Source organism: Gadus chalcogrammus, chromosome 15 (assembly GCF_026213295.1).
Source record: "Gadus chalcogrammus isolate NIFS_2021 chromosome 15, NIFS_Gcha_1.0, whole genome shotgun sequence".
In the NCBI taxonomy this organism is placed as follows: Eukaryota; Metazoa; Chordata; class Actinopteri; order Gadiformes; family Gadidae; genus Gadus; species Gadus chalcogrammus.
The window spans coordinates 15,177,892-15,190,585 of NC_079426.1; the positions used below are offsets into that span (position 1 = coordinate 15,177,892).

Genomic DNA, 12,694 nt, shown 5'->3' on the forward strand with positions numbered 1-12,694 from the left:
ATTATTCCGATCAAACTTTGAAATGTAACTTCCTGAAATGGCAAATTACAAACGAGAAAGTTCACTTCAGTCAATTAACCACACATATGGCCTTTTTAATGAAGCAACTGAGCCATTGATATCAAAAACCTTACAATCAATAAAACCACAACAACAGACCGGATGACCTGATAAGTCACTGCCCTTTGCTACCTAGTGTTTCTATTGTTCTGAATTGTCTTACACGTGGAGCAATGCAAATCAAGGTCGATTAGGTCCCTGTGCGGCTCTCAGGCTGCCGAGGGCCTCAGCTGTGTGGAAAAGGCAAATTGTCTGTGTATTTGCTTATATGGGAATGGCCGGGATCTAGACCCACGCTAGTCTGGTGATTTTTGGATCAAAGGACTGTAGGCTTGAAGAATATCCAAATTGTGTCCTAGTTATGGATGCATGATGAAGTCTGCAGACACAGATGTTAGTACCCTGCACAATTACTGACCAGTAGAGACTTGGTCTTTTAGTACCAAGTCATCTGAAATATAGTCCAAACTAGGGGTGTAACAGTACACAAAAGTCACGGTTCGGTACTTACCTCGGTTTAGGGCTGAGGGGTCTCCGTAGTTACGAAGTCGGATTACGGAGTCGGAGTAGTATACTTTGGCTAAACGGTCCGGGGGGAATTCCGACTTCAAGTTTCTAATTCTGCACCACAAAACAAGCCTTTTCATTCGCCACATTAACGCTATTTGCGCCACATTTACGCACCGCGGTCCACCTCTATAACCACACCGAAGTGCCTGTACCGTGACGGTTCGGTACAAATACGTGTGATCGTTACACCCCTAGTCCAAACAGGCAAATGTAATGTGAAAGCTAGTAAATAAATACAGATAGTAAGTATATAGACAAGCATAGTGTGTGTGCACAGTTGGCCTGTATAAGATGATGAATTGGTCAGTAAACAAGTGGGTCACAAATTACTCCAAAAGTAAGAGGTTGTGTCGGAAACACATTAGCATTAGTTAGCTAGCAGCCAAACATACCCCTTTTAAGCGGCATCATCAAGAAATATATCGAACCAGTAAGAGTACTAGAGTTCACGCTAGTTTGTGGCCAACCTGCTTCAAAGTGCCACGGCCGAGTACTGTTCAAACACAGACTTTATTGTTTGAGTATTTATCGAACGACCTGCTAGCGTAGCACGGTTGAGTCCCGTTGTCACTGGCCAAGCACGCCGTGCCACGGAGAGTTCATAGTATGATGCTCGTTTCCATGACGTCACCCGGAGAAGGCACAGTGCTGGCACAGGGTCTGCAAGGCAAGATTGCCCTCCTTGCTGCCCTCACAGAGGGGAAGAACTTTTAGTCTAACTTAACATTTCTCTAGTTCTAGGGAGACGCTTTCTACCGCCTTCTGGCTCGTCCCATCTCTTTGCCTGGTCCGTTTACACGTCCCAGGAGGATCATTTGGTCTCACTCTTTGACCTCAACTAAACAGCAGTTTGGATACTTTAACCCAGGATTTTCCTCAACAGTCCTAGTCACACTGAATTAATCAATGATCCGGTTCAGCAATTACTTCTAAAAGAGACACAGATCATGCCTTCTGGTTCCAAAGGGGTGACTATCTGCACTCAGACCAGCTGAATGCATGTGTGTGTGTGACTGTGAGTGTGACTGCGAGTGTGACTGTGACTGTGTGTGTGACTGTATGTGTGACTGTGTGTGACTGTGTGTGTGTATGTGTGAGAGAACAGAGGAAAGCCTGAAACACTCGACACACACACAGTGTCGGGGGAGAACTGCTTGCGTTGTGGTAGAGGCGAGACGGCCAATATTTGGTGATGTCAGTGTTTTCCCTTGGGCCCTGAATCAGGCGACCCAAGACACACACCGTAATGGCTCCTCATAATGATCCATGTGACTACGCAAGTGAGCGTGTGTGAGAATGTGCTTAACTGTGATGAATAACTCCATCGACTATAGTGTCAAGAGTTTAACATATCTTTAGTGATGTTGTGCATTACATCAAAGTTCAATGAATGTTCACGTAATGAATCATATTTATTGTCAGATTGAACTGAGACCTACACCTCGGGTTATAAGATAAAAGGCAAGAACATATACCAGTCACGCCACTAATTACTATTGTCCATCCGTCTGTCTGTCTCTCCCTCCCTCCGTCTGTCTGTCTCTCCCTCCGTCTGTCTGTCTCTCCCTCCGTCTGTCCGTCTCTCCCTCCGTCTGTCTGTCTCTCCCTCCGTCTGTCTGTCTGTCTCTCCCTCCGTCTGTCTGTCTCGCCGTCCGTCCACACATAAATGTGTGTCAGCATATGTATGAATGCAGGTGTGTGCGTTTGTGTGTACATGCTCGTGTGTGCAGCCTGACATTGCCTGCCCCAGTGGAAAGAAATGTGGTTTGTCAGGGGTTCCTGTGAGTTTAACAGGCAGATAGGAAGTGAGGTTACGAACAGGCATTGTGTAACACAGCACAGGCACACAGAAGCGGCCTAACATCCCGATGTGTAATCCATACCCACCAAAATACTATGAAAAACAACAATAAATATAACAAAAAAACAATAACTTGCCTTCCCTTTAAGATCCTTGATGTGCAACACAGATTTTATTTTTGTTTAGACTGAAATTAAGTGGAATTAGGACTACACCCGTGTTAAAAGGTGCTGCAGGTTTCGTTTCAAGAGCTATTATTTGAGGGAAATTTGTAAGAAATGGACTAACCATCGGTCAGCTTTTAGTGAGGGAACTGTGCTCTTTCAAGTTCTCTTTTCAAGGGAGATTCAAGTTGACTGAGCTGACCTCTGTATAAAAGGAATTTCAATTTTAGACCGCTCAGGGATAATTTCTGACAAATCAGGGCAAAGTTTCTGTGATTGGTACTGGAAATCTATCTTCCCTGTCAATCGAGGGTGAATGAAAGGCAACACTTGAACTGATAATGGCCAAGACACGGAAGGAGCAGAGCGGGAGGTGAAAATGTTTTGGTTGTTCAGTTTTAAAATCATGCTCTGTTCTGCTGCCTTTCTCTGGACAACTCTATAATGGAACGATCCCCAAAGCACCTACAACTCAAATCGATGTTTAATACACGCTGTGTGGTGTGTTGGGGTCACAGGGCTACTGGGTTCAGATTGTCTTGCTCTGCTGTTCTTCCCTTGAAACCCACAAACTCGTAGTTATCTGCAGCAGGTGTGAGTTTCAATATGAGACTCAACCGACAAGACAGACCTATTTCCCAGCAAGCACCTTTAATTAATTTTATTTTTCTTCTTCTAGGAATGGTGAGTGGCAGTCAGGCCATAACCAGTCAACTGAATCCTCCCAATCTGAATACTTCTTTGTATTCACAACAGCTTGAGTGCAGCACACAACAAGACTTGCTCTCTTTGCTCTCTGTGAACCTTTAAAGGCATCACGTTGGTTTGCCAACTTTAAAGGCATCAAGTTGGTCACGACCCAATGACAATCCAAAGGGAGCATGCAAGGACACACACACACACACACACACACACACACACACACACACACACACACACACACACACACACACACACACACACACACACACACACACACACACACACACACACACACACACACACACACCTCCAAAATAGGAAATATGTAGAAGCCCTTGAATACGTAATAACATTCAATAAATCATCACTTTTAAATGATTAAAATAAGTACTGAATGGGAACAGCGTTTAGCTGAAGGTGGGGGGCTGGTCGGATGGGCATGCTTCATCACCGTACCTGCTCGAATTCTCTCAGCCATGTCTTCTGGAGGTTTTCAGGCTGGAAAAGAGAAAACAAAAACAAATCACTAAGCGATGCAAACAACTTATCCCTCCCAAGGTGACCATGTGTTTAATAACACAAACTCGATGCAGATGTACACATCGCTTTGTGGAGATGGGCCCAAGGATGCTTTTGTAAGGAAATAAAGCTAATTGCAGTTGCCTAGTATTTTATTGCAGTTTGTCTCGAGCTAGGTATGCTAGTTAAAATAACGCTAGTACGTCAGGTACCCAAGTAGGTAGACTTGGTTAAGACTTTTTCAATAGACCCCTTGATATAAAAGACAACGTTTGCAATCCAACGGAACGGTTGGCACCGGCCGTTGTGTTTCCTGGTGTAAATATAGTAACGAGGGTACAGTCGACTGTGAGCGCCCTGCTTCTATTCAGGGCCAGCTATAACGCTCAGTGACACGCTTTCCGTTCCCTCTCATTCAACTACTCTCTCGCCCTCGTTTTCTCCCCCTCTCCTTCCTTCCCTCTCTCTGTATTTCTTTTCAGAGACCTGGCCTTCATTTCCATTGTGCTGTGGAATGACAGCAACCCGGACAGTCCACCATGTAAGGAGAGATCTCCCTGTGTCCATACAGTTCAGATGAAATGCTCTGCTTGTGCGTGTGTGTGTGAGCGAGACCAGCCCTGCAATAAGTGAGCCTGTTGAGAGCAGAAGCATGGGCAGTGTTCTCCTGCTCCACCAGTGCAGGTTGGTGCAGTATCCTTGGATAACTTCAGCAGCCCAGAGAACACCAAAAATCTCAACGCCATGGCAACAGAGAAAAATAAGTGAAAGAAAATGCAACCAAGCAAATATACTCTATGGCTGTGCTACGCAGGACTTTGCTAGTTCCAAACAAATAGTACCGGTAGCAGGAGATGAAATCGAGGTTCTACTTATCTTGGCCCATTAGTGTACAATGGTCATCAAAATCGGTTATAGGATTTTGTGTGTGTATGTGTCCAATTATGTTAATTATGTTATTAACGAGTGCAGTACTTTTATAATGTTGAGGGAAGTTCTAGTGAATAAACACTACATATACCTTGTGTGGCTAGAGCCTAGGTTAAATTGTAGGTCATCCTTTTCCCCATTGCATATTTAGGTAGCAATACTTATAGAAAAAATAATCCCACTGAATGATGTCTCCATCAGGAACTTGGTATATCCTTTAAACTATGTTTTTTTTAATGTATTCCTGTGAGAGAGTGAGTGTGAGAGGGAATGTGCCTGTGTGTGTGAATGTGTGTGTGTGCACGCACAAACACTCACGCACACATGTATCTGTGTGTTGCCCCCCACCAGATCCAGCCATGCAGAAGGTCTTTATATGGACATCGGCGCTGGACCTTGTCATTAATCACATGGAGGGAGGGAGCGAGGGAGGGAGGGAGCGGGAGAGGTGGATAGAGAAAGGGAACCTTCCACCTGCCTGTCTGTTGTGGTGTCAAGGCAGTTAGTGTTCTTAATGGACCAAACTGCTACCCATGTTACAGGCAAAACTTGCCTTTGGTTTTGATTGTACATAGTTAGCATGCGTTTAGGCGTAGCACTTCCTTTCGATCACTTTACGATGCTATCGTGTCAGTCATGCGGCGTACGTGCATGTGCGTATGTTCGCCTGTAATGCCAGTGTGTGTGTGCATGTGTGTATGTGTAGTTGTGGTTGGAGATTCTGGGGTGATAGACATTTTATAACTGAACAAACTAAACCACTGTTTGAATGTTTTGCACACCGATATAAGACAGCCAGCAAATGGCTACCATTACCGCCGTTTGTATGTTTCTGAATCCAGCCAGTCTAATTTCAACAGCAGCCACAACCATGGAGTGGACTTAATGAAAACCAATACTCCGGCAGTGGGCCAGGTGGCTTGACAGTTACTGGTGGACAAGAGGACCGTTTGGAGACCCTCTGAAACTCCTTTTGAATTAGGCCTTTCCTCTTTTTTTTTTCCACCAAGAACTAGAGCTGTTGTAATTAGGCCGAACCACCTCTGGGCTTGTGGCGAGATTGTTTCTCGTCCCCTGGAACAGATGCAGACCTTGCTGGCATTGCCCACAGGATAGGCCAGCGGGCCCACAGGGAACAACCCCCCCCCTCCCCTCCCCCACCACCTTCTCTGGCGGCCAAGGTGGCCCCGGTATGCAAAGTGGGCTAATTGAGGGACGGAGGGAGCCGGAGCCAGCATGCATCTGGGCCCTGGTCCCGGCGTGCACCTCAGCACCTCGGCACCTCCCACAGCCAATCAGAAGTTAATTTGCCGCTAATTAGAGAGCTGGGCTTCACACCAGCACAGATGCAAAAATAAAACCTTCCTGGTCACCCCTCTCCTTCGGGTACTTCTCTCCCTCTCTTCTCTCCCCTTTCTTCCTCCCTCTTTCTGTGAGCTTCCCATTCCTGTTGCTCACTCCATGGCCTACTTGTTTGACAGCAGGGTGGGGAATAAATAGACTCTTAGTTAGGTTTAAAAAGTGAATGCGCCTGGCATAAAAAACAAACAAACAGAAGAGCGTGCTTTCTGAATGAGCCAATAGAATCATCGAAAACAAAAGGCCTCTATTTCGGTACGCCGCACCATGGAGATGATCATGTTTGCCCCCAGATCAGCTCAAACCACATTGGATCATTGTCACAAATCTGAACACACATTTCAACTTGAGACTGTGATGATGCCGTGAAGCTGTTTAGACCGTGTGCTCACACAATGAATGATATATGGTAAACAGACAGGTGTAATCGTACATTCGCCATATCAGATTACGTCCTCCGTGATGCTGCATCAGAGGGTCCTGGTTAACTCACGATGGCAAACACATTTGGGGATTGCAAATTCCTTGATTTTGAATGTGGCAAATGCAATGCAAAGAGGTACAGCTGGGCCAGCCGGAGAGTGCAATAGTGAAAAAGTGGTCACTGAGCCGTGCATTTATTTGCAATAAAATATGGAAAAGAGGAATTTGCATACCAAATCTGGGGTAAGTTTAAAAAAAAATGGAGACAACCATTCACCAAACGTCCTACAATTAGGACAAAAACAGACTTACAACCTTTGTATTTCTAACAAACCAAAACAACCAGTGGCTGAGCTCCTGGAGAGAGGGTGGACGAGGCGGAGGTCATGACCTCATCGCAGACCTAAGAGGCATTCTATCGGCTGGTCACAGCACGCACATTCCTTTCCATCTGGGGAGTGGCGCTAGTAAACTGCAAGAGAAGGGAATTCGAAGGCTCGTCCTGCAGAGAACCCCCTACTGGGTTCTGCTGGGAACCACCTGGCAGCCACATGATCATATTTCGCACAACCTCTTCCAAGGAGTCAACCCCCCGTGTGTTTGCTGATTCACACCCTGCCCAGCTATTGCACAGCCGCCATGTCCACCTCCACAGAGATCTAGATTGGACCAATGACCAACTGGACCTTGTTTTCTCCTCCCATCCTTTCTTAAAGCAGCAGTCTCCGTCTTGTTTCTTACAGAAACAATATGAGGTCAAGAGGCTTGCTGAAAAGAAAAATTACTTTTGTCATGAAATAGAAAAGGAGAAAGGATATTGAAAGGAAGTGAACCCAGCTGAAGATTTAAGTAGTTGTTTATACCGGTGTGTCATCACACTGTGGAAAACAAACCTCCCTCCACCTTCTCCAATAAAAACTGTGAGCTGGACGATAATCTCTGGGTCAGATCCACTCTCATAAGGCATCACTCCCCACCCCTCCCGAGGTCCTGTGCCACCCATTAAAACGCCACATCTACGCAGCCCCCTCCATCCACTCTCAGCGTGTTGGTCAGCACAGTCTCTATGAGGAGGACTTCTAACCAAGGATACTTAAAATAAACAACCAGTTGCTAGGTGACACCTGCATCTATTACTAGACACAAACACATCATGCATCTCAGGGAAAAGAATCCAGCTCCAACCTGGTCAAAGAGAGTTACAAAGCCTGCAATGTGTTACTCATGCACGTGTCCATACAAAAGATCCCGATTATAAAGGCACTGTGCCTCTGAACCTCAATGGCACAGCCATCGTTGAACATATGCGTAATCATGTGTTAACTCATAAGCACCTAATAAACTGGGACACGTGATCTCCTTTGACAGTGTTGGAGTCTTTTATCTGTTTTGACATTATAAATAGGAATAAAACAGAGAAAGATGTTCACAGGGACATCACGATGTGATCAGTTGGCTCAGTCTTCTGTAAATCAAATGTAAAGAGGGCTTAATGTGAGGCAAGGTGTCGTTATTGACATCCATGCAGAGCATTTGATTCGACAAAGCCCAAGCTGGATTCAAAACAATCATGTCAACATGGCCAATATCTGCTCCTATATGATGATCAATGTTAGAAAATCTGTCAACGTATATTGCTCGGTTCTGCCACATACTAATCAATAGAAACAGGCAAGAACCCTCTTTGAGGTTCCTATAACCACGCTTTGCAATGCAGATTCTTGACAACCGACAGCACTGAGGAGTGTAATGGATTTCAATTAGTAACAGAGCCTTTTGATCCAGTGACGCATAGCCACTGAAAGACAATCCCGCAAAACTCATTAATAGAACCTGACTCTAAAAAGCCGACAGAAAGACAAATGAAATGTACTGAGAGTTCAAACGTCTAAGCTTTTACGTCATTGACCCTCAACCCCTAGCGGCTCCAGAGAAAAAAAAAAAAAAAAAGGAGAGAGAGAGAGAGAGAGAGAGAGAGAGAGAGAGAGAGAGAGAGAGAGAGAGAGAGAGAGAGAGAGAGAGAGAGAGAGAGAGAGAGAGAGAGAGAGAGAGAGAGAGAGAGAGAGAGAGAGAGAGAGAGAGAGAGAGAGAGAGAGAGAGAGAGAGAGAGAGAGAGAGAGAGAGAGAGAGAGAGAGAGAGAGAGAGAGAGAGAGAGAGAGAGAGAGAGAGAATGGTCAAAAGGACCAGATATTGGCTTACAGGGGAGTGAGTGAGGGCATAGCCATAAATAGCCTTCGCTCCACATGGGAGAGCTGTGATCGAGGACAAGGTGTGTGGTTAGACGTGGGGGGGGGTGCAGGGAAGGAGGGAACAGTTGATTGGCTAACAGGCTTGGTGCGCCACTGAAACAAACGGATCTCTTGCAGATCCCTCCCTGCTCCTAAAATGTAAAAATGCAAAATAAATATATGGTACTCTAACAAAGTGTATAGAAGTTGTATTGTAACCTTTTCTTGTCATCTCATCTTAATGCTACCTTATTGGTTCAGTGAAGAAGAATGATTAATTGATTAGTCAGAGAAAAAGTTACAGACAGATAACGGAGCCAAATAACTGCTGGTTGAAGTTTGCTGAGCAGAGAACATTTGTGAGTTTTTCTGGCGAAGGGTAGGGTTGACCTCTGAACTCAGGTGATGTTGGTTGGGGGGGGATTGTTGTACTCTGCAGTGTCTGGCGAAAAATTATAATCACTAAAGACTTAGTCGGGTACAGGAAACCCAGGATAAGACTTGTGCCAGAAGTGTGTGAGTGCACACACACACACACACACACACACACACACACACACACACACACACACACACACACACACACACACACACACACACACACACACACACACACACACACACACACACACACACAAGAAACGGCCCGCTTCCACCCAGGATATCGGATGTGGCCAGCCACCCAACGCAAACCCACATAGATAACACGTAGAAGATGTTGTTGGAGCCATGTGAAATAAGGGATATGGGATGCATTAGTACACGTATATATGTTCTAACTCTCGACTCATACACGCAAACACATCATCTCGTACACAGAAACACATTAAAAAAAATATACAATGCAATGCAATTATCTCGGGTTGTTTTTTTTGTCGCCGATAAGAGTAATCAGCAAACAGGAAATTACACGGCAGACAAAACCCCAGCTGCATGGCTCCAAAGCCTTTTCTATCGTTGCCATGACTACAGCACACATCCACATATACCATACCGGCTTTGAGCGGCTTTAAAAATATATATAATAACCTTACTATACGATCCAAAACAATATTCTAAGGGCCTACTAAGAATGGGTTGAGTATAGGGATGGGCCGATCGATGGATTCCATCGTCGATCGTCTCAAGTTGCAGATACATTTATTATTATTATTTTTTTTTTTGAAAAACAGCGCTGTGGTACTATTTTTACAACTTAAAAAGCCCCGCAAATTGTAATTGAAATGAACTGGCACAGGTGGAAAACATACTATGTAGCGCTGACCTGCCGTATTCACTCACTGCTGCGAGAGGAGAGGGGAGGGGCTCGAAACCTACCGGTCTGCTCGCACGGCAAAATGACATCACACCCCGCTGCACTATTTCCGGGTCACAGCTGTGGTACATGAGCTGTGTTAGAAATCGTTCCCTATTCACTCACTCACTATACCCTATAGTGTTCATGATATAGTGCACTACATAGGGAACGAACAAACGAGAATTCGGACACTACGCTGAACATTTCTAAACGTCATTTGCGTCAGTAAATGCGCCGGGTATTTGTGTGACACAGACAGATGCGCCAACATCATGTAAACAAACCGGGCACTCTCGAGGAAAGCTGGAGGTTGTATTGATGTTGAATGTTACATTTCCTTGAACAAGGTTTTTCTTATTAATTTAGAATGTTAAATTTTCTATGTTAAATCCCAAATAAATTGTTGACATTTCTAAACGAAAGCCGGAGACTCCATCATTAAATGTATTCATTTTCGCGGTTATTCAGCTTCTTCTCCTACGGAAAAACACAACCGCATGGCATTGTGGTATACGGGAGTAACACGTAGGGAACATCATATGTACGCTCAAATTTTGGGTATTTTAAGTGCACTATATAGTGCATGAAATGAACCAGTGAGAATTCGAACAACACCACAAAATGGCGAGCACCATATATAGTGCACTATTTCCGTGATAGGGAACGATTTTGAACACAGCTACGAGCTGTGTGTCACCAGCGTGTGTCATGACAGCGCCGCCGCGACTTTCCGTCTCGTAAACGGTCGTTGCCATTTGAAACGGTCGATGCCATTTCCGAACATTTCCGATTGCGTCCGCTCTCCGATCTTGAATTGATTAGCCGCGTTGCCCAATCAGCGTTGAGCTTGACCCGACGTCACTGGCAGAGAGTAGTGAGCTTGGACAGAAGCATACGGCCGACATCTTTCTTTATTCTGTGTGGAAATAGTAACATAGTTACGCCATTAAATGCTTTTATGGAAACATTTTTAACGAGAAATGTGCATTTTACTTTCATAATGTTCGCTCGGTGAATGTGAAGGATGTGTGGTTTGATAGTTATGACGAAGAGGGAACGCTCCGTTCACTTGCATGGACAGAGTCTCTGGTTACTAAGCAATCTCAACGTCTTGGCGGACTATATATCTGCTGATCAACACTACGAATGCTGGAAACACACCAGACACACCATGTGAAGTTATTTAACCCGATTATTGTTATTTATATCCGAGCATATCAGTCTTTATCATGGGTGTCTTTACGGGGACAGTTGCTGTTGGCATCTTACATTCAAAGGCCAACTGTGAATAATGTACTTAAGGTAATCATCCTTACATTTTATTGATGAATAGCTGACAGATGTAAGTTTATTTTATTCAAATATCATCCCTTAAATTCAAATGGTTGCTAAGCAAAAGAGCCATTATAGCAAAAAGTGTTGCAACTGTCCCAGGTCTCCTCTATTCAATCAATCATTATGTATGACTGGCATAGATAGTTTCATAATTACTCACGGCAACTGAGCGGAAAAAAACATTCCACCCTGTGCTGTTTTTAACTGACTCCAAGAGCGGACGCAATCGGACATGGTCGGAAATGGCATCGACCGTTTCACGAAGCATTCGGAATTCAAGATCGGAGAGCGGACGCAATCGGAAATGTTCGGAAATGGCATCGACCGTTTCAAATGGCAACGACCGTTTACGAGACGGAAAGTCGCAGCGCCGCCGGCACCGACGTATCGAAACTTAAATCAGCGGAGGCTCACGCTGGTCCAAGGGGAAGACCATCGTTATCGTTTTTAAGACTTTTTTTTTTTCAAAGTGATAAATTATTATAAATAATTATTATTATAAAATTATTATAAAGTTGCCCCCCCCGATAGTATCGACTATCGGCGATCACTAGGGGGCGCTATCGGACGAGATGCTTGTAGACGATTGCCCAACCCTAGTTGAGTCCCCTCATTGTGAAGACTTTTCATCAGGCAGGAGGTAGCTGTGTAAAGATCAAGCTACGTTAGCCTTATGCTTCACTTCCTGAACTATGTGTTCTGGGCCTACTTGGTGTACTGAGAAAAAAAAGAAGGGTTTACTTCAGCGAATCACTTCATTTTCCAAGATCGTTGGGACAACAGTTGATGGCTGAAGAGAAAGCATTTACTAACAAAGATGGAAATCTACTAACCAAGAATGCTCACGTCAACGACGCAATGAACCACTTGTGTGGCAGCCCGCTGAACAAAGCCTCCACTCCAGTATCCCTGCAGTGCTTGCTGGCATTCATGCTTATTTGCTTGTTTTTCCAAACATCTCAAGGATATCCCTGCCTCAAGTTTTCACCATGCTAACTATGGAGCGCCGGGCTGACCTGAGATCAGGGGGTGGAAGGAGAGGAGAGGCTGTTTGAAACTGCAAACTCTACCACAAGGTCAGATCATCTATTATACTTGGCCGAGTGCAATACAGTCCAAACAACCCATCCATTCACATGTCATGAAGCCATTGATGTTCTAGATGTGATTACCGACAGATTCAGAACATTTTGCCACAAGAATTTGAGGAATATACTACAATACCTCAAATCATACATGCAAGGACAAAAATGTACAAACATCAATAGATGTGTTTTAATCTCATCCAAAACTCATACTATGACG

At 44.6% G+C, this 12,694-nt stretch overlaps 1 protein-coding gene across 3 annotated transcripts in view; it reads right to left on the minus strand.

The window, feature by feature from the left end:
- The window catches only part of LOC130405126 (inositol polyphosphate-5-phosphatase A-like), a 130,353-nt gene that overhangs the window by 94,901 nt on the left and 22,758 nt on the right, over positions 1-12,694 (minus strand). For all 3 annotated transcript variants that reach the window (XM_056610117.1, XM_056610115.1, XM_056610116.1), the window contains exon 2: positions 3,754-3,795. In XM_056610117.1, the coding sequence (XP_056466092.1) occupies positions 3,754-3,795 (42 nt within the window). The remainder of the gene's footprint in view (positions 1-3,753; positions 3,796-12,694) is intronic.